At 41.8% G+C, this 21,342-nt stretch overlaps 1 protein-coding gene across 1 annotated transcript in view; it reads right to left on the reverse strand.

Annotated features, from left to right (window-relative positions):
- The window catches only part of LOC310961015 (protein kinase C-binding protein NELL1-like), a gene marked incomplete at both ends in the record, with an annotated part of 255,021 nt that overhangs the window by 204,501 nt on the left and 29,178 nt on the right, over window positions 1–21,342 (reverse strand). The window contains 2 exon segments of the mRNA XM_083932929.1: window positions 2,054–2,224; window positions 13,327–13,477. Coding sequence (XP_083789055.1) covers window positions 2,054–2,224; window positions 13,327–13,477 — 322 coding nt within the window.

A 21,342-nucleotide genomic window follows, 5' to 3' on the forward strand; every position in this document is an offset into this window, starting at 1 on the left:
AACACATCTCTAAAGCACTATGGTTTGTTGAGAACTGCATTTGCACTTCAGTACCTGGCAAGTGAGTGCAAGGGGGGTCTAAAAAAAGCACTACATGGATACCCTGAAAGCCTCCTTACAGAGCTTTAGATGCGACTTGAACATCTAGGTACTGACCTGCCTGGAGAAGAAAAGTGTGGGAGGGTGGTGTTCTAAGAGCAGGAGAAACTCCTTTATTATTTTGAAGAGACAGCAGCACAAATCTGCCAAGGAAGGACTTGTGGCTGCACCTCTGAGCTCTACAACATCCTCCCTGGCCTGTCCAGTGTGTCACAGAGAATTTCAGGCTCAGATTTGTCTGTTCAGACATCTGCACACTCACAGAAACCCAACATGCAGCAATAATACGCCATCATCAACTATGACCGACAAATAATATATTATAGCATAATATACTATAGACCAGGGATGCCCAACCCTGCTCCTGGAGAGCTACTGCCCTGCATGTTTTAGGTTTCTCCCTGCTCCAACACACCTGGCTCTAATAATTATCAAACCTGTGACAAGCTTCAGTTGCTTGATAATGAGCACATCATTAGACTCAGAAACATGCTTAAACATGCAGGGCAGTAGCTCTCCGGGAGCAGGATTGGGCACCCCCTGCTATAGAACATCTTGCGATGGATCTAATAAGCCGCAAAGCCAAAATTGGGCCAGGGGGTGTAAAGTGGTGGGGCAAAGGCCCCCTACCTACTCCCCTTCTTCCGACGCCCTTGCTCAGAACATACCCAACGTCTAACTCAGTCTTTATTTTGATCTGAACGACAAACCTGTAAAGTTTCTTCACTGCATCTTTCACGGTTTCAGTACCATAAGTGGGGGCTCCCCTACCCTACTTCAGCCCCCCTTGCTCAGATAACAACCATTTTCAAACTTGACCTTCACTTTTATCTCAGTTACAACCCTCTAAAGTTTTGCACAGTTATGACACTATCACGGTGACAATATATCCACAGACAGACATAAAACGACCTGCCAAAATATGCATAGCCCCTCTCTGTTAGTTCCTGCTACGGTAGGTCTCTCCAGGACCACATAATGCCATGACGACACACAGATGCACACGGTGAAAACAAATATGAAATAAACAAATACATATATAATATAATAATACAAAATGATTTAAAAACAGCTTTAATACCACTTACAGCTATCAAACTCATGATGAACAGTTCTGATTGCCATTTTTCTCCAATTACATTTTGTTATTTTCTCTTTAATAACTCTGATGCTCCATTTCATCTTCACAGCCACTGCAGCGATAATTAATCGGTAAACCACCTGACTGATGGGAATAATAGGCGTCTGGGAAGAATCAATACTATAACACAATCCTCCCTCATCCACAAGAGGTAACAGTTCATTACCGCTTCGCAAATTTACACTGCCTGTCGTGGTGTGTGTTTCTGTCTCGCGATGGCGTAAAGAAAAGGACAAGTGATGCTCTCCTGGCACTCAGGAGGGAGTGTTAGGATTGAGAAGGATTGTCACAGCTCAAGTGCATGTTTATAGATCCGCTCTGACTGAGAGCTCGTTTAAAAAAAAGGGCCTTCGCTGCCCAATCGATGAAGCGATTATGTCATTGTTACCTTCCACTTCATTATGGAACAGTGTGAGCTGAAAACACCTCCTAGGCTATATAAAGATACATCCTGACATGTACACTCGTTCGTGTGTGTGTGTGTGTGTCTGTGTGTCTGTGTGTGTGTGTGTGTGTGTGTGTGTGTGTGTGTGTGTGTGTGCGTGTGCGTGTGCAGTCCTTGGATGTTTGATTGCCTTGTTACCAGCCTGTCATCCACACTGAGAACAGTAGTGAACAAATATTTACCTTGATAAACACAGACAGCTCATTAGATGTATCCCTTCAAAGAAGCACGGTTAAAAAATGAACCACCACAGCCACTTGTAACAAAGATATCAAAGTGTTTAGTGTGTGTGTGTGTGTGTGTGTGTGTGTGTGTGTGTGTGTGTGTGTGTGTGTGTGTGTGTGTGTGTGTGTGTGTGTGCGCGTTACCTGTTACAGTCGACATGCAGCAGAAGGTGGGTGGCGCTGATGGTGAGAGCGATCTTGTGCCACTGGCCATCAGCCAGGCGATAGGGAAAGGACTCAGAGCGCGGCTTGCCTTTGAAGCGGTAGTGGTAGCGGATCTCCTCCCTCACCCCGCTGCTCTCCAACTCAAAGTAACTGCAAAGAAAAAGAGGAGCTGCTCAGTTTCCTGGACAAGGAAATATCTAAACTCACGGAAAACATTCAGGCTAGAGAAATATGTGCACAAGGTCTTGTACAAAGCAGGGTAGTGAATTATTTTCTAAACCTTATTTTAAAGCTTAAAATAATTTATACTTGTTACTTAATCATTTGATATTATTGACCCAGAATGAGTGACAAAGCTTTTGAAGTGGTATCATTTGGCTAGTTCTGAAATACTTGGTCACTTTATTGATTATTTGATCAACTGAAAAGTTACAATATCTGAAAAATCGAATCCTTCAGAACGTTCATAATGTTGCCCACTGATATCCAAACACACATTTCTTCCCATCTCTTTCCACCTTATTCTGTTAGTTACTACGGCCATAGTAGGACAAGTACTCGTCAACAACGGTGAGGTGTTGTATTATATGAGCTTATTGCCCAAAGTCTCATTTGATTGGATTCATTCTAGCAAACACTTCCGAGTTCATTATGAGTCATCAAACATTTGAAAGTGTTGTACAGGAAGAAAAGAGACAGGGATTGTTTGGATCAAAACTGGGAAAATGCATTTTTTAATTTCACTGGGATTTTAAGCTATGAATTTTAAACGTTCAGTCTTGTAGACAACTTCTTTGTAGCTGTGGTCCGGGAGGAACCACAGCCATTTTGGCAGACTAATTTGCTGAGCCGATATTCTCTAATGAAGTGTTTCCTTAGTGTCAGGTTTGGGTAAAAAGATGCCAGTAAGCCTATCTAACCAAACAGAAAAAATATTTGTGTCTCGGTTTCACCTTCTATCCTAACTTGGTGGTGTGACTCCAGGCGTTCGGCCTGCAGCTCGTTTCAGTAGCACGTGCACTCTACTCTCCCCCCTCATCAGCCACGCTAAATTAAGAGCCAGCCAGCCAGAGAGAGCAGCAGCCGCAGGCAGCAAGTCATGACATTTCAGCTTCCCTGCGGCTGAAAATGACCCCAACACTGGAACCCCTGGCCCCTCACACACACATTCACACACACAAAATATACTGTATGTGACACAGCTCTCCAATAAATAATCCGGGCCTAGGCAAAACCCAGCCTATTCCAATATATATTCAGACACAAAAACCCACTGACACTCACCTACACACAGGGATCAAGCCCATTCAATACCAAAGCTCAACAGCTCTCATGCATATTTATGGAAAGGGTGAGTGGACCCACTCCAGAGAATAACAATTGAGGCTGTGAGGAAGCAGATTTTCCCATCTTTCTTTTTCAAAAGTAAACGAAACTGAGAAGGACTCGTAAAAACTCAACACAAATAAAACAAACACACTATAAGATAAAATATCAAGATGCAATTTCCACACCGAAAAGTACACATTAGAATGGATGGCCATTGCCTTGCAGCTCAAAGACATGATGCAAGCACTACAGTACAGCCTGACATACATACGAGAAGGAGGTTTCTATCAGTTATGATAACATTGTATTCACCAAAGTATACTCCAAACCCCTTAAAGCTGGAGTAGGCAGTTTTCTTAAGAAAAGGCAAAACACATGCTAGATTTTGAAAGCACAGCCCTCCTTGTACCACTACCCCCTCTCCGCCCCAAAGTCCAGATGAGCATTGGCATATCAAATGATTTTACAGTAACCTGTACAAGTAGCGGCAATTGTACGAGTATCACGGTCCTGTTTTCTTTCCAAGTTTGTGGGCCTCTAAAGCCACTCGACATGTCCTACTGTAATTAAATCTTCTTCTTCGTTTCAATATCTGCAACGCCTGTAAAAGTCTTTTATCACAGGCTATATTTTCTATTTTATGAAAAGAGAGACAGGTGGAAGTGCAGAGGTCTATTTTTCTCTCAGGATATTAAAAAACCAAATTGTTCATATTAATCCCTTATTGCACAAGGGAGACTATGCGCACAGTTATAGTGAGCAGAGTATGTCAAAATTGAATCAGAAAGTCAGTCCCTAAACTGTGGTGGGTGTATACAAATGTTATATACATTGGATCTAACAACATATGGTTTTTCTTTTGCATGTGAAATGTAACAGCTCACATTAATGCATAGAGTTGCTGAGTGGTAGCCGACTGCCTGAATGTTTGCAGAAACTTTTCAACTAACAAAAGCATTAGTCATCATGGCATGTTTCCTACGTGCACTAGAAGAATGAAGATTAAGAAATGAATTGTTATAAGCAAGCGTAGACAGAACATACAATGGGAATTAGAGAACTATGTATCTTGTAGGGTTCAGATAACCAAGTTCAAACCTTTCCACGGAGCCAATGACGACGCATCAGCCCCCCACACAGCAGACTGTGTTAATACTAAAGCGATCATCACACAGTAAATTAACAAGCATCGCAGGGAAGTGTTTTCTGACAACATTAAATTGCATTTGCATGCTTCAAGCAGTGGCTGTGTGTGTATGTGTAAAAGAGAGAGAGTTAGAATCAGTGTGGGTTTGGCTGGCCAGTTCCACTGTCTTTGTACAGCATGTCATCGCTCTGAAATGAAATGAATACATCACTCTGTAGCTGCGCCCCGCACCACCCTGACAGCTATGGTCTCTACCATGCTGCAGGAGACAGAGCTGCTGATAGTTGTCAGCTGGAGAAGAATCATTTGCATCGAACGAGGAGTAAAGCGAGAACAAGAGCTCTCCAGCTTCGCCTCTTCGAATGATGGGAGCCTCCTTGGGGCTTCGAGAGGCCTGGAACCACTGAACGAGCAGAAACACCGTTACCCTGATTTGACTCATAAAATAATCATCAAAAGGCATTAGCTCCACTTCACAGCGAGCGCTTATTTTATGAAGCATTTAGTGGTAGCTATTGTACCCCTGCATTAAAGCATATTCGATGAAGGGGAATAATCTATTGGCAGGCAGTCCATTTGAAACTAATTACGTAGCCTGACGGACACTTAAAATGACACTTCTGTACAAAACATAGACAATGAGCCTTATCACCAATTTTAAAGGCTTTCTTTTCGTTGTTTGTCCTTTCATAGGCAGCATTTTAGAAAGCCACTTTTTTTACTAATGACAACTGTGCGGATCTAACAGACCCCTCATGTGAGCATCCAAAGCTAGTTTGCATATCAAAGGAAACAGAGAGATTTGGCTAACTGTAGTAGAGCGAGACTCCTCTACAACGAACTGCACTACTGTAAAGGCCACTATTTTCTGAACAAAAATGCACTTGAAAGGAAGATGGGCATGAATGAGCACAAAGCAACGAAGAAATGTCAAAAGTTCACTGATTTAACCAGACAGCTGCTAGGCTGTAGGCCAACAGACAACGTATAATGGTACATATATGCTGCAAAGGACACACTACTGTCCTCCACACTTGGTCGAGAAATGCCGTACTTCTGAGCTGCACTGGGAGAATTCTTTCAAAAGCAAAAGGCTTTGTTGGCCAATTATGGTGCATTCGGTCTAAGAATGTGGACTTCAGAGGACAAAGCCCCTGAACTGGGACACAGCTTTAGATTTCCTTCTCATTTATAGTAAATGGCACTGCAATTTTCAATGAAAATGCAAGGATTTGTACGACGGAGTATTAGGGCCAAGTATATATATATATATATAGAGAGAGATATATATAGAGATAGAGATAGAGAGAGAGAGAGAGAGAGAGAGAGAGAGAGAGAGAGAGAGAGAGAGAGAGAGAGAGAGAGAGAGAGAGAGAGAGAGAGAGAGAGAAAACCCGGAACCCCTACAACTTAATAACACACTTCAAAAGGCATGTTCCCAATGTTAATGCGATATGACCAAGGCGGAGTTTATTTTGCAGCTGTGTTTTTTCAGTATCTGCAAACCATACATTAAATTAATCAAAGGTGATCCATCACCAGCAGTGATATAACCATGTTGATGTGTTGGACATAAGAAGAATGCTTCATGCTAATGATAATGCATGTCCCCCATGTCCTCACAGTTTTATAAATGTGCTGTGAGCAGCAGGAGTCATTTAAACTGCTGAGTAATAAATAACCAGCCACAGTGACAGGGTCGCAGGCAGTGTCTCCTCCCGAGATGGGAGGGTGTGGGTTGTGGAAGGGTCTTAGGAGTGTGGTGACAGCTCTGGGAAGAAGCTGTAGAGTTGACAGGTGGTCTTCATCAAAATGCAGTGGCATCATCTGTGAGAGAAAAGTTTGGGAAATAAATGGCTGCCCAAGAGTGCTGGGTTGGCCGTATATCATCATGTTCTTTTCTTCATCCCCGGTGCCATGCAGCTATTTTATGGAGGGCAGCTGACAGCCAATTATCTGCTCAATAGGGAGGTCAACACTGGAGCTTGTCCATGGAACGGGAGGAGAAGGAGGTGAACCAGATACTATGATGAGGAAATGGCCCAGTGCCTTCAGTTAGTGATCTGGAAAATGTGACAGGGATTGGTTGTGAGGCATTGTGCTTCAGTTGTCACATAAAGAAGGAGCAAATTAATTCTTATTTTCATATTGAGTGTGTTCAGTCCGAGTGATGAGGTCCATCATGGCAATGAGGTTTAAACAGTTGATGGACAGGCCAGAGAAGGTGAAATAACAGGGTGCAGAGGATTATATAAAAATATCCGCCTGGGTGCTTCTCTCAAAACTCCAAGCGAGGCTCAGGAACAATTGTCTGTGCATTTTCAACCCGTCAGCTAGCTAACATGATACTAGGGGATACTAGGGGATTGTGAATCAATGATCACCATGGCCCAAGATGCAGTGCTTTTTAATGATCACGAGAGCTTGCTTCATGAAAACTTCCAGAAGACCAGTGGCGGTAGAAAAAGTTGCTTTATTTAAGCAGTACCACACTGCAAAAATGTGAAATATGAAAAATTGTGTGAAATGCTACTGCAGCTGTCAGAAGAAGGTAGAGTAGATGTTCAAGAAAAATATCTAAAAGAAAATCTTGAAAGGGCACAGAGAGAGAAAGAGAGAGAGAGACAGACAGAAAGACAGACAGACAGACCGTTTTGATTTTGAGTTATTAAGCCCTAGTTGCCTGTAACAAACTGAAAAAATAGTCAGTGCTATTAAACCAAACAAACCCAATGTTCAAAGATGATGTTTTTCTACCAGAAAGCTTTTCTGTTATTTTATGAGTAGAAAGGCAGCTGCTGCTGGTGCTGGTGTAGGTCTCTGGGGTCTGACAGCTGTTGGACAGGTATGGCAGGTCTGATAGTCTCAGGGGTGTCAGGGGGATCCTGTCAATCAAACTAACAAACACAGTGGTGGTTTCTACGAAGGGTGGGGAGTTACAGGGTGAGTCTAAAATTGCCTTTTAGTTGCTGGTGAGCAAGCAGTGCTTTTGTCGCTATGTGAGGAATCTATTTTCCTGCAGGCTTGATGTTCTTTAGGGTTCCTTCCCTGTAGGCATCTTCAGCAGATGTAGAGCTTACCTTTCTGATGTGTATTTTATGTTTTCGAGAGGAAACCTCACAGAAACGGAGGCATCAACTGACAGACCACTGTTGATGTCAAAGCTATCATTGAGCTGTAAGAGAGCCTATCATGTGGTCTGCTGCCTTCACGCTCTGTATACACATTGCATTGTAAGAATGATCCAGGCTGGCCTGTCAAGCAAAATCAATAATTTTCATGTCAAAAACACATGATTGTATGTAATTTGAGGGTTCTATAGTGTGAATTATCAAGTAGCTGGTTAAAGAAAATGGAACATCTAGCATTTATATTAAACTTCCATTCAGTAAACAACTCCAACTAAATGCTAATGTTGCTCTTTGTGTATCCTAGGTGTGTGGGGATAAGCAACTGTTTTGCAAACATATAGCATTGTTTATAGCCAAAGCAACTATATATGATTGTATAATGATGTGATTGTTGGGATGTCATGGTTTTGGGGAAAGAACTGCTCATAATCGAGTCTATAGAGTTGGGAAGTTTGGGTGCTAGTAATGTTATCTGTCCTTTTAACAGATATGCAACTTAAAGCACCTTGGATGGTTTGGACACAGCTGCAAGAGTGATTAAGGAAAAACTGAGAACACAACACAAACATTCTAAAGGAGACTCAAAGGGGATCTTTGTTAGCATTTGTGCTGTATTGCAACATTTTTTAGGGGAGAAAATTGCCAAAAACGAATCCAGGGAGTGCAGAGAAACTGCTCTATATCTGCCTGAGGTCAGAGGACGCAGCTCATTCCTCACCCATACTCAACAGGGTTGATCAGGAGTTCAGAATCAAAGCCAGCAGGTTTTCTGTCCAAAATTCACACACAAATCCCATCTGATGGCAAAACAAATTTCTGAAAAAACTGCAGATCAAGTTTTAGCATAAAAAAAACGACACAACAGAGAGAGCAGGGATTGACAGTGGCATAGCACGAAAACAGTTCCATCTTTTTTTCTGGAATTATTTTCAAATCATTTAGAATGATGGAGCATGTGTTGGCTGGATCCAACTTCTTCATGCTAACTCCTTTCCAAACTTTTACAACAAAGTCTAACAAGTTCCTGTCTGTATTTTCAATTGCCACCTCATGTCGACTTCGGCTGAGCATGTTTCCTTGAAAGAGAAGAAACTGTACAGAGCTGAAGAGTAATAAAGGGCAGGCAGATGAACAGAGCAGCTGGTGGAGCTGGCTGAGCATCTTAGGTGTTTAAGTGCTCAGGTGGGAACAGCAGTGGAGAGCCGGGGCCTTGAGTTAGTTCATAACAGAGCTCCTGCCACTTGCTGACAATGAGAGTATTACTGGAACCCAGAAAACTGCTGGCTAGGCAGAACTAGGCTTCTTTTGTTCCTTCTCTCCGATTCCCCAGTGCCGGGCACAAGAAGAAATAAAAAAGTTCATTCTGCTTTTGCACCGGGGTACCCAGAAATGCTTGCGTTCAAAAGACGTTTTCGCTTTGAGGATGCAGAGAGTGGAGGATGAGTGGAGGGAGGAAAGGAGGATATTATCATATTGAGAAAGCAGAGCTGGCAGAGGAGGTGGGAGGGAAGAGAGGATGTTTGATTGTGCTGAGAGAAAGATGAAGAAGTAAAGAAGGGACAGAAGGAATGTATGATTGGATTTGGCCGAGTGGTAGAGCTAGCTCTCTGTTAGCTGGCTGAATGGGAAGCCTGTGTTAGAATGTGGAAGAAAGGGTGTCCGCTGAGGGCTCTAATAGGGCCTTCAGAGAGGATTCAGAGGTTCAGAACAAATCCTCAATCACAATGGAGCACAGGTCTGCACTGAGCCGGCCAAGGCTCTGTCCATCTCGCAAAATTTAATTACGCTTAAAGTTTGGCAGCCTGATGTCAGGGTGCAGGGTGTCTCAAAATAACTTTAACCTGCTGTGCCTTGGCTTGGCTAGATTCACATCCCAATATCTCCTTTATCAAAAATAAACAATATCTGAAGGAAGGTCTTGGAAAAGCAAGTAACTGACTGGAGGTTTATTATTATCTGTTATTCATTCATTCATTTCCAACCGCTTGTCCCTCTCAGGGGGTCGCGGGGGGGGGGGGGGGGGGGGGCTGGAGCCAATCCCAGCTGACATTGGGTGTGAGGCGGGGTCCACCCTGGACAGGACGCCAGTCTATCGCAGGGCACATAGAGACAAACGGAGACAGACAACCATTCACACTCACATTCACACCAATGGGCAGCTATGGGCAATTTAGAGTCATCAATTAACCTAACACCTGCATGTCTTTGGACTGTGGCACATGGGGAGAACATGCAAACACACAGAAGGGCCCCAGGCGGGATTCGAACCAGAAACCCTTTTGCTGATAGGGTTAGGGTTAGGGCTGTTGCAATGTTGCACTAGTCCCTTCACCAAAATGACTAGAAAAACCCCAATGGTCTCCATATATGCAGTTAGTTTCAGCTTCATGTGTTGAGATTTTGAGATATTTCATTCTGAAACATCAACAGCGATGTCTCTTTCCAGAATCCTGTTACTCTGGATAATCCACAGATATCACTGTGAACAGACATTATGCCAATCTAACCTCAAAGAACAACTGTTCACAAATGGCCTCCTGTGACTCCAACGACTGTCGTTAAAGACTCAATAGAGCACTAACCAACCAACGACTGTCACTCTAACGACGGTTGTTGGCACTTTGAGCACAAAGGGTTCTCCACACCAGTTAGTTGGACCAGTCCCAGCCTGGTCAGATGCGTACATGAACTAATGAAGCCTCTTGATTGAGAGGTGAAAGGTCTTCCTAGATAAATAACATAGTCCAGTTACTTTTGACCGTAATTGCTTTGGGGATAACGATGACCTGGTCAAATGAGAACATTCACAGGCCCATTATGCCACTGCAAATCCTTTTAGGCAGGAGGTTATGGTGGATGTATTAGCTAACCTGACTTTGACCTCAAAGACAATTGCACACATTCTGTTGCCTAAAGTAAATATTGTTTTTTTTTACGCACACACCACACCTGTTTTCTACACCTAATCAGAAAACCGTCTTCAATTTTCATGACAGTTTTGATAAGCACTGACAGCCATCGACTGGCAGAATGACGCACTGGATGCCTACATAGGACTGTATCTAGTATTCCTCATAATTGATGACAGTGACGCTTTAAATGCATCCGCATCTATGATTTTCATTTTTTTTTTCTCTAAAATGCTTTAATTATTCGTATCAGTGATTCAGTTTATCCATTCTGTAGTAGCAGTGCTGCTGAGTGCCGTTATTAAAATTTCACCATTTAACGGACGTATTTTCTTTGTAAAAAAAACACCACTGCTGCACGGTGGATGTAATTCACGTGGATGTGAAGAGTGGTTCGCGTGGATTCCAATAAATAATTACAATATTAAAAGAAACCTGGTAATTTGGTGCGAATAATAATCCCTCATTTTGTTATTTTGGCCTATTTATTCTTTTCATATTGCAGAATACAGTTTAAAACAACAGTCTGCCATTTTAATATGTAAAGCTTTGTCTACACTTTGTTTTGTCTTGCATTGACATACAGTTTATTTTTTTGGGGGGAGGGAAGTAATCCTTTAGATTAATCAACTTACCCATAAAATAGTCAATATAAGAGTAGTGGTTAGTGGCAGCCCTAACTTACATACCACTTGTCTTGTTGGGAGAAGAGATCCTCTTAAAGTCAACAGCCCTTTGAACATTACAAATGTCATATTTTCGCTTCAGGAATCCATTAACAGTATGTGACAACTGGGTATGTTTGAACATGGCTGAGTGCCTTTAACGCAACATTTGCTTAGTCCTAGCGCTCCTCTGTGCTACATGTGCTGCATGGTGCATGTCATATTGCCTGAAGGAGGCGGACAGTGCAGTCAGCTGGCTCCATTTAGCCTCGGTGTTGTTTGGTCAGCCTGCTGTGTGGCAATTATGCCTGCAGGTAACGCAGGAGAGAAAAAACTGACAGACAGCATTTTATAAAGATCAGTGCATAGGTATGCACATTCACACCAGTGTAGAAAGATTATTTTCCTAAAAGTAGCAATTTAACAAAGAAAATAGTCCATTATAAGTAGAAATCATGCATTCAACGTCCTTATGATGCAGAACAGTCATTGTTATGATACAAAAACAATTTCCCTCTGGGATTATTAAAGTATTTCTGATTCTGATACATATGTTCTAGAACTAACTTCACTAACGTTAGTGTGGGGGTCAATGAATGCCGACGAAGTGGAGATCTACGGAGAGTCTATGTGTGTGCGAGCGCGTGCGTGCGTGCGTGCGTGCATGCGTGTGTGTCGTAAACGGATAATGAGAGAGATGAGAACTCCTGTTTAATAACTGGACAACATTAGGTGACAGCAATAACTTGGTAATGAGGAGAAGTGGGCATGGTTAAAAGAAACAAACTCAATGTAGTTAGGAGATGGGATATGAATACAATAGGTGGCCTTAAGAAAGTGTTTTTCTTTATAAAAAAACAAACAGCATTTTCTCAGATTTGGTCATGAATGTAGCCCTCACAAGTCAACGTAATGTAGTAAACAGATGCATATGATAGCCCACTAAAACGTATGCACATGAATTTATATAATATCTTATGAAATATCACATTTTATGTCATGCTACGAAACATGTTTGTGTTATATATTCTGAATATGCCATTCTATTTCACTTAAGCGTGCATTGAAAATTACAGATAAATTAGGGGAGTAATTCCATGTAGAACCACCACTGGGTGCGCCTAAGCCATATAATGTCAGGGAAAACCCTGTTTGAGTGATAAAAAGCTGAAGTACATCAAACCTGCAGCTATTTTTTAAGTGCAGAGTAAAAGGTTGCTTTGTTTACTACATTTTAGAGGGCTAGCTTTCCCCTCTCTGATCAGTTGAGAGGGCCTCTGCTCTCCAGTTGTGTATGATGTTGCCTTTGTCTTGTCTCTCCCAGCAAACACATATACACACCCCCTCGCATGCTCACTTTGACTGAATGTAACGCAGAACTGAGGGCTTTTACCTTCAGAGGAGTGGAGGAAAATCGATGTTGCCTGCCCTTTAAAAACAATTCACAGTTGTACAGTTTCTCAGGGGGCCAGGGGGAGAGCTCGCTGCTGCCACACGCTAATGTCCTACAACCATCACACACTGCAGCAAAAGCTAGTGTATTATAACAAATTCAAAAAGGTTTCTCAAAAAAAAGATTCTGAAAATTTCTGCAGCCTACTCTGGAAGTTCAATGCAGTTCAGTTACAAAGCCATACATGTAAATTGTAGTTATCAGTGAAACAGACAGTCAGATATGCTTTATGTCCGTTTACGCAGCAATTTACGATAAAATCCAGCATTATCTGTTGTCTAGTACTTCACAGTCATCCTACACACACACACAATACATGGAAGGTCATCTTTCTGCCCTGAGCATACAGTGAGTCAGCGTGTGATGGGAGGGCAGGTCTACAGCATTATACCACCCATAGACTTGCCCTCCCCTCACAGGCAGATTTACTGTATGCTGGAAATGTTGTAATCTCACACTGTGCTTTACTTTACTACACCTCCTCAACAGCCATCTGCTAACAGCTATGAGTGAGATGAGACAATTCATCTCTGGTTGTAATTTAAAATGAGGGTGCTTAGTGAAGTTGTGCAGAAGAGAAGCCGCAGGCCAAAATGAAGAGGATTACAGATGGATTACCTGTGTTCTGACTCGTGGATGGAGAATATGACTCCTGACGTGGAGGACTTCTGCTGGATGGAGGCCAGGAAGGTAAACTCACTTTTCCTCCTGAACAGCTGCACCACTTTCTCTGTGATGTGTGCAGGGGCGTGAACTGCTCTCCCAACATCTGAGGGTAAAAAAAGTAAAATGGAAGGAAATCATGAGCTTGTGTAAACTCTTTTCACAGGCGACGGGCCTCCTCCCTGTGCACCTGCCAAAAGCGGGGAGCAACATATTAAGCTAATCGAAATCACACCTGGTGAAACATCTTTACACTTTGAAAATATCTCATCAAGAGCTCTGACAGCTCTCTCTGCCAATCTGTGGAGACAGATATGTTGATGCCAACAAGCTACACCAAACTAGTGCATCTAAGTTGATATTAAGATAATTAACTTTGCATAAATGTGAGTGCTTGTTTAGGCTAAAGAGAACATTATGTCCTCTGGAGATAGTTTTCCTTGGTAAATCCAGTTACTTCTGACAAAGCTTTTGCTCACAGTTTTGTAGTTGACTTTTAAAAGGATAATTCCACTTTAATACAATGTCAGTCTAATATTTTAGAGGTTGTTTTTTTAATCGCTAATGATAACTGTACAAACCACAGTAATTGAATGTCATGTCATGAATGTAGCGCTCACAAGTTTGGTCATGAATGTAGCTCTCACAAGCACTGACAGCCAGCGACTGGCAGAATGACGCACTGGATGCCTACATAGGACTGTATCGAGTATTCCTCATAATTGATGACATTGACGCTTTAAATGCATCCGCATCAATGATTTTCATTTTTTTTCTCTAAAATGCTTTAATTATTCGTATAATTAATTGCTGAGATCTGTGAAAACTGCAACATAAAGCTTTAACATATATTCAACGGGGCATACACACAATTTGACAGGTTGCAAACAAACCGGCAGTTTAGCAAGAGCACAAAATGTTGTTAATGATAAACAGTAGGTCAGAGCGGAACAAGGAAGTTATTTTGTCTTCAAAATAAGTCGGCCTAATTTGTAGCTTTGTTTCTCAGTTAGTCTAACTCCTTCTTTAGAATTGTTGCCATGTTCTCAGATCTCAGCCATTGGACCTCATCAGTATTGACATGTTTTTTACTCCTGGCCAAAACTGCAATGTGATATGCAATTTTGATATTTAAAAATCAGCAATAAATAAGATTTCGATGTGATGATCACACCATCACACAATACCAATGGGAGTCTGTGTGCGACACTGCATTTACATAGATAGATTGTACATTATAATTCTGCAAATTTTATTATTAGCAACACTAGTGGCATGGCTTTAGGATGGTAAGGTGCACTGGTGGGTTCACCACACTTGGATGGACTGCCATAAGATTTTGTGTAGACATTCATGGTCCACTGAGGAGTATTAACCTGGACGTAAGAACAACAGGTAGCCTTAAGAAAGTGTTTTTCCTTCGATAAAACAAACAGTATTTTTGTATTTGTTTGAATTATATATTCTGAAATATGCCATTCTATTAAACATTGTGAAACAGCAACCCAGTAGGTGACCATGAAACTAAGCAGACTCTTATTCCCTTGCATATGAACTTGGCTGCTAATGAGAACAGGGGTTGAGCTGTACTTTAACTGCGGTGATTAACTGCACAACTCATTTCCCTTCAAAGTAATGCAGGGGCTGGAAACGAATGCTTCAACTGACTCTGATGAAGAGACTTAACACCAGAATTTCTCATTCATTTTAAGTTAATGTGCTGACAAATGTTCAAATGCCTTGAAGTCGAAAGTCCTCAAACAGCTCAAAAAATAAGTTTTTCACACCACACCAATTTATACATCTGCCAACTTCCTGTTTAATATCTGGACAACATTAGGTGACAGCAATAACTTGGTGATGAGGAGAAGTGGTCATGGTTAAAAGAAACAAACTCAATGCAGTTAGGAGATGGGATATAAATACAATAGGTCGCCTTAAGAAAGTGTTTTTCTTTATAAAAACAGCATTTTCTCAGATTTGGTCATGAATGTAGCCCTCACAAGTCAACGTAATGTAATAAACAGATGCATATGGTAGCTTACAAAAACCTATGCACATGAATTTGTATGATATCTTATGAAATATCACATTTTATGTCATGCTACGAAACATGTTTGTGTTATATATTCTGAAATATGCCATTTTATTTCACATTGTGAAACAGCAACCAGTAGGTGACCACGATGGTTGAGTTTAGGCAACAAAAGCTTAGTACTTCTGAGACATGAATACCAGCGAGACACGAACATAGCTCCCCTTGGTTAAAGTACTGCGTTTTGGTACCTATACACAAACACTGATCCACCGCCCTATGCAATCCCATACCTTGTCACCTGATTTCCTTCTTTGCTCTAGACCAGGGGTGTCAAACTGATCTGGTAAAGGGCCGCTGTGGCTGCAGGTTTTCATTCCAACCAAGCAAAAACACAATGTGGTCCAACAAATCAACTGCGTGAAGGCAGTTCAGGTGATTGAATAAGTCGAGTCAGGTGTGTTCTTGCTTGGTTGGAATGAAAACCTGCAGCCACAGCGGCCCTTTACTGGATCACTTTGACACTTGTGCTCTAGACGCAATTTCTACAGTAATAGAAAGGTGTATTACATACGAATTACAGTGCATTACTTTCTGGAGTTATATGTCTGAACAGAGAATAAGGACAGCATGCACACGTTTTTGTGTGTATGTGGACACAAATGGAAGCGAGGGAACTTGTAGCAACAGTAGCCGTGTGTAAGAACCATCTGAACAGAGGACAGATCTGAACGAAGGGCTGCAGTTCAACACTCTCAGCTGTACATGACAGACAGTCCAGTAGAGAGGAGCCTGTGGCGCAGGGCTTTTACGACTCCCAAGAGTGACAGGTGCCCGCCTGCCTTCACACTCAGCCTCCCTGCTGTCACAGCCCAGTCGATGGAGTGCCTCTTCCCCCAGCCTCTCCAGTTCTCCAACGTACTGGCTCCCTGACCAGAGCCTGTCATTAGATCACCTCTTCAAATCTGCAGACACTTGCCCTATTATGAAGATGTGAAGCTACTGTCAGATTTCAAGTCTGTTTTTTTTTTTTTTTTTGCCTTTATCTGACTGACAAGTGAAAAAAAGGAGCTGCACGTTGCACTTCAAGGTCAACAAATTGTTTCCACATTCATTCAATCCCTTATAAACTGCAGCTGTGGCTTCTCATGTAAGCACTTAATACAGTCAAGTCTTCACAGCTATGATCAATACCAACAAATTGTTGTAATGAGTTTCGCTCGAAACAGGCAGCGCACAAACTAAGCAGACTCCTATTCCCTTGCATATGAACTTGGCTGCTAATGAGAACAGGGGTTGAGCTGTACTTTAACTGCGGTGATTAACTGCACAACTCATTTCCCTTCAAAGTAATGCAGGGGCTGGAAACGAATGCTTCAACTGACTCAGATGAAGAGACTTAACACCAGAATTTCTCATTCATTTTGGCCCAGTGATGTGCTGACAAAGTTCATATGCCTTGAAGTCGAAAGTCCTCAAAATAAAAAAAGAAAGTCCTCAAGCTAAAAAAATTAGTTTTTCACACCACACCAATTTATACATCTGCCAACTTCATGTTTAATATCTGGACAACATTAGGTGACAGCAATAACTTGGTAATGAGGAGAAGTGGTCATGGTTAAAAGAAACAAACTCAATGCAGTTAGGAGATGGGATATGAATACCAGTCTCCTATGGTAAAGTCAGGGCGCACTCACACTGTCCTTCTGCACTGGGCCAAAACAGGTATTTCGGGTAAAGCCTAGTGCGTTTGACCAGTGTGAGTGCAACCGCTCCGCGCCTAGCTGCGGCCAGCTGGCCATCCACAGCCCGTTTGAGAAAGGAGGGCTTTTGTAGAGCGCATTTGCACATGTACGAGCATGAGTGTGCGCACGTGTACGAGCATGAGCACGAAGCCTATGGTGGTTCTGACGTCATTTATGTACGCCTGTTCGGACATAGAAAATAGAAGGACGGACCATGCGCAAACATCTAACAACAACAACGGCGGCGAAAGGTTCACATTGGTGTGATGCGGAGGTGGAGTGTTTACTGCAGATTTGGTCGATGAAAATATTCAAAAACAGTCGACAAGACGCACAAAAACTCTGAGGTCTATGGAAAGATTTGTAAACAAAGCGAAGCATCGCGATGACGTCAATCAATGTGTGTGACGTGTTACGACATGGTGACGTATAGGCAGGCAAGAAGCATTGGCCGAGGCCCAGGTAGTGTGAGTACACGCCTGGCCTGCGAGGGGAGGGGGGGGGGGGACAAGTACCCTAAAGCACGGGGCACAGTACGGACGGACAGTGTGAGTGCGCCCTCAGACACTGTGTACATCCAAATCAATTTTAAGGAAGACTTGATTGTGAGGTTCGTTTAAGCAAATGGGCGATGCTGTGTCTTTTCAGTTGTTGAAAGTCTCATTATATTCATTATTTGAGAGGAAATAATAGAGCAATCCCAGTTAGAGTTAAATCAAGTGTGTGAGGCAGCGAAAGTTAAAAGCTTGAAAATGGACTTTTAAAAGAGATAAATGCCTCTAAATAAAGAGACACGCAGAGCAAATAATATCAACTTACTAACATTACTGTAGGCACAGCAACCTGTTCTGTTATTACATGAAAGACTGTGTACTACAGTTTATTATTCCAACAATGTCAGAGTCTTAAAGGACAATATGTTGTATTTATCTCGCCTTGTTTGTAGCTGAAGACTGGTCTGATTCTTGAGAAAAGCTTATTTAGTTTTCTTATTAGATATTTGTAGATGTGTATGGGAGTGTGACAATAACCATACAGCAGCCATTGTTTCTTTTTAACTCTGGCCAGAAAAAGACTGATTCATATTTGTACTAGTAAGAAAAATCAAGATCAGTTGAAAAAGGTTTAATATTATAATGCAAATGATGTTTGATAAGGTTACTGTTCTTGAAAAAAACAAGAAAATGCAGTCAAAGTAGTAAATAACTAGTCAGTTGATGTCAGTTAAAGACTAAGCAGCTTTATTATTGAAACCGGATACATTTTTATCCATTTTTTTGACATTGAACATGAAAATATTGAAAATTATTGTTCTCCAATTGCATAGTTCAGTTATTTATAATGCTCCAAAATACTGTACGTATAGTATTTTGTCAACATACTTTGGAATAAGTGCGGTCTGCTTACATGTAGAGCTAGAGAGACAATACTAACAGATGCTTTGTGACAAAGGGCTTGTCGACAATCATTAACACGCACACACACACACACACACACACACACACACAGTTGTTTATAAACTTCACTGCTCATAAAGCGGAACTGGCCAATGGAAACTAAAATTTACAGAAATTGATGAAACCGAAGAAAACAAACAAAGTATGATAAGATCCCAACAGTCCACTTATAATGATGGATCGATGGGGAGCGAAACTGAAGCAGCACAACCTCCAAGTCTCCACCACACTGCGGTCTCAAGTAGACATAAACACACCTATTTACAGTGACAGGAGGAAACAGGTAGAGGAGGGCTCATCTCCCAGTAGACAAGCGCAGTGTAGCAAGAAGCAGCCGGCTGTCAAACACACACACACACACACCCCCACCCTCGATTTTACAGCTCATCACTTTAATCAGGAGCCTGGCGGGACCTCCCCCAACTCGCCTAAGTCTTACAGATGGCCTATTTAACTGCCAGTGAGGAAGAGGAGCTCAGCCGTGGTCTGAAGAGACTCCTCTCACCAAAGACACAGAAAGTCAAGTCTGTGTGGACTTTTGCCAAGGGTGCAAAGTAGATCAGGTCAGTGTGCAGTGATTTCATTTGTATTGAGTGCTATAATCGCTGGCTGTTATTAAGTTTTGAGTAATATAATATTATAATAATCTTGAAAAGATCAACACATCTCAGCTTCTGTACCTTAACTACCACTTCCTTTATGAGAATGTGAGCTATGTACATCACACAGTACATGACATGATGCTATGCAATGAGGTCAATGGAGTTTCATTGCCAGCTATCTTTAAGTGCAGCAGAGAAAAAGAGAGAAATGATTAAGGAAGAGAAGATGGCACATGGCAAAGCTCTGTTTTTGTTTACAGCGACAGGTGAAGGACAGAAAATGATTGACTGCAACCAACATTTATTTTCTTTCATTTTGATGTATCCCCCATAGTCCCCCGGAGCCCAAGGTCACCGTTTTCAAATAATAATGTTTTTTTTCTGCCAACAGTCCAAAACTCGGAGATATTTAATGTGTGTTGATTTTTCCTTTATTGCTCTATTGTAAACTTTATTGAAACACATTCACCTCTCTACTTCCAGTCCTAAATCCATACACACACACGTTCCTATTACACTTTTTCCCCTACTACAAGCCTGACTCAGAAGTTCTTCATTTCCGATTACAAGTGAACGCAGCATAACCCGCAGTTCCACCAGCAGACCAGCCGTGTCAGCAGCGTTACTAACATGGCTGAGAAGGGAATGTCTCAACAGACACACAGATTGGAATGCTCCGCAAAGAGGCAACAAATGCTTTGATTAGTGGGTCGTATGATATATAACAATTGTTTTAACTCACTTTTAGTAACTAAGACTATTTGAAACTCTTACGGATTATAACTTTAAAGCTGCAGTAGGTAAAAAGCTATAAAAAAAAAGTGCCACAATTCAAAGTAGTGAGACCTCTTCTTACAGATTTCCCTCTCCCCTCTGTCCTGAGCCAATGCAGACGTCTAGTTTTCACTAAAATTACAATATGATGAAATAACATTATGGAATTTTTGCCAACCACACCAAAAATAAACTGCCTCCACAACCTTTAACGATGCATCAATAACCTTTGAATCAGTACATGTTTAGTGTACAGACAAACCGTAGTCTGGATAAAGTGAACAGTACATACAAGTACAACAGCTACACAACCACACTATCCTCAGGCATTAGATCAAAGAGTGTCTCTGTGCACTGTACAGCCAGCCTGGCTGTCTCTGTTGGACATTGTCACATTTTTGCAGTCCGCGCAGCATCACATCCAGCATCACTGGCAGCTGCTCAGAGGCTGCTTTGTTAGAGCAAGGAGTAACATTAAAGGTACAAGAGAAGAACACATCAAAGTTTGCTGGCATCAGTTGCAGCCAATTAAATAAACCTGCATGACGGACTGATAAGATAAAAGTTTCTTTTCATTGGCCATCTCCACCTCTCCTACTTTGATTCTTTTAGCAGAGAAGATGCTGATGACAGATCCATCAATCCACCGAGCTACCAAGAATGTGGGATTCTTTTCCCCTTTGATTCATATTCATCTTAATAATAATGCCGATAATCAAGCCAGTGTGCCATCCCATCTTAAGGCAAGGAGCCACAGTACAGTATGCCAGTTGTATATCCCTTTGTAAACATAATAGTACATCAAGGTTAAAAAAATATATTACACACGAGGACCTTTGTTTTATACCTCTCTCTCTCTTTTTGTATTCATCTTTCCATACTACCATAATACTATTTTCTTTTAAAAACAACCCATTTGTAACCTCACAATTCAGCTAGTGGCTTATGCTTGGCAGTAGTAGCATTCATACATGGTTACTTGGCAAGACTTCCACGAGAAAATATGTGTTAAACAATATATATGCCAATCCCTCTGTTAGATTTAATTCTGGGTTTTCTATTTTCTGATGCTGCAAGAGGGCAGTCATCTTTATTTCCCCACTTCCAACCTTCCAGTCATGTGTACATCCACACACGAAGCTAGCCAGCCAGTCATCCATCCAGTACACTGCAGACTGTCCCTGAGGAGCTAGCTTGCTTGCGGCTGTTCAAGGCAGGCCTGTAGTGGAGAGTAAAAAGCAAAGACACTGGACTGCAGAACAGGAATTGAAGATAAACGGACTGAAGCATGACTGGAAATGGAAAACAAACTAACAGAAAACTCACAAAGATTCAAGGTATGATTAAAACTAAAAACA

Source organism: Echiichthys vipera (genome assembly GCF_963691815.1).
Source record: "Echiichthys vipera genome assembly, chromosome: 1".
Lineage (NCBI taxonomy): Eukaryota > Metazoa > Chordata > Actinopteri > Perciformes > Trachinidae > Echiichthys > Echiichthys vipera.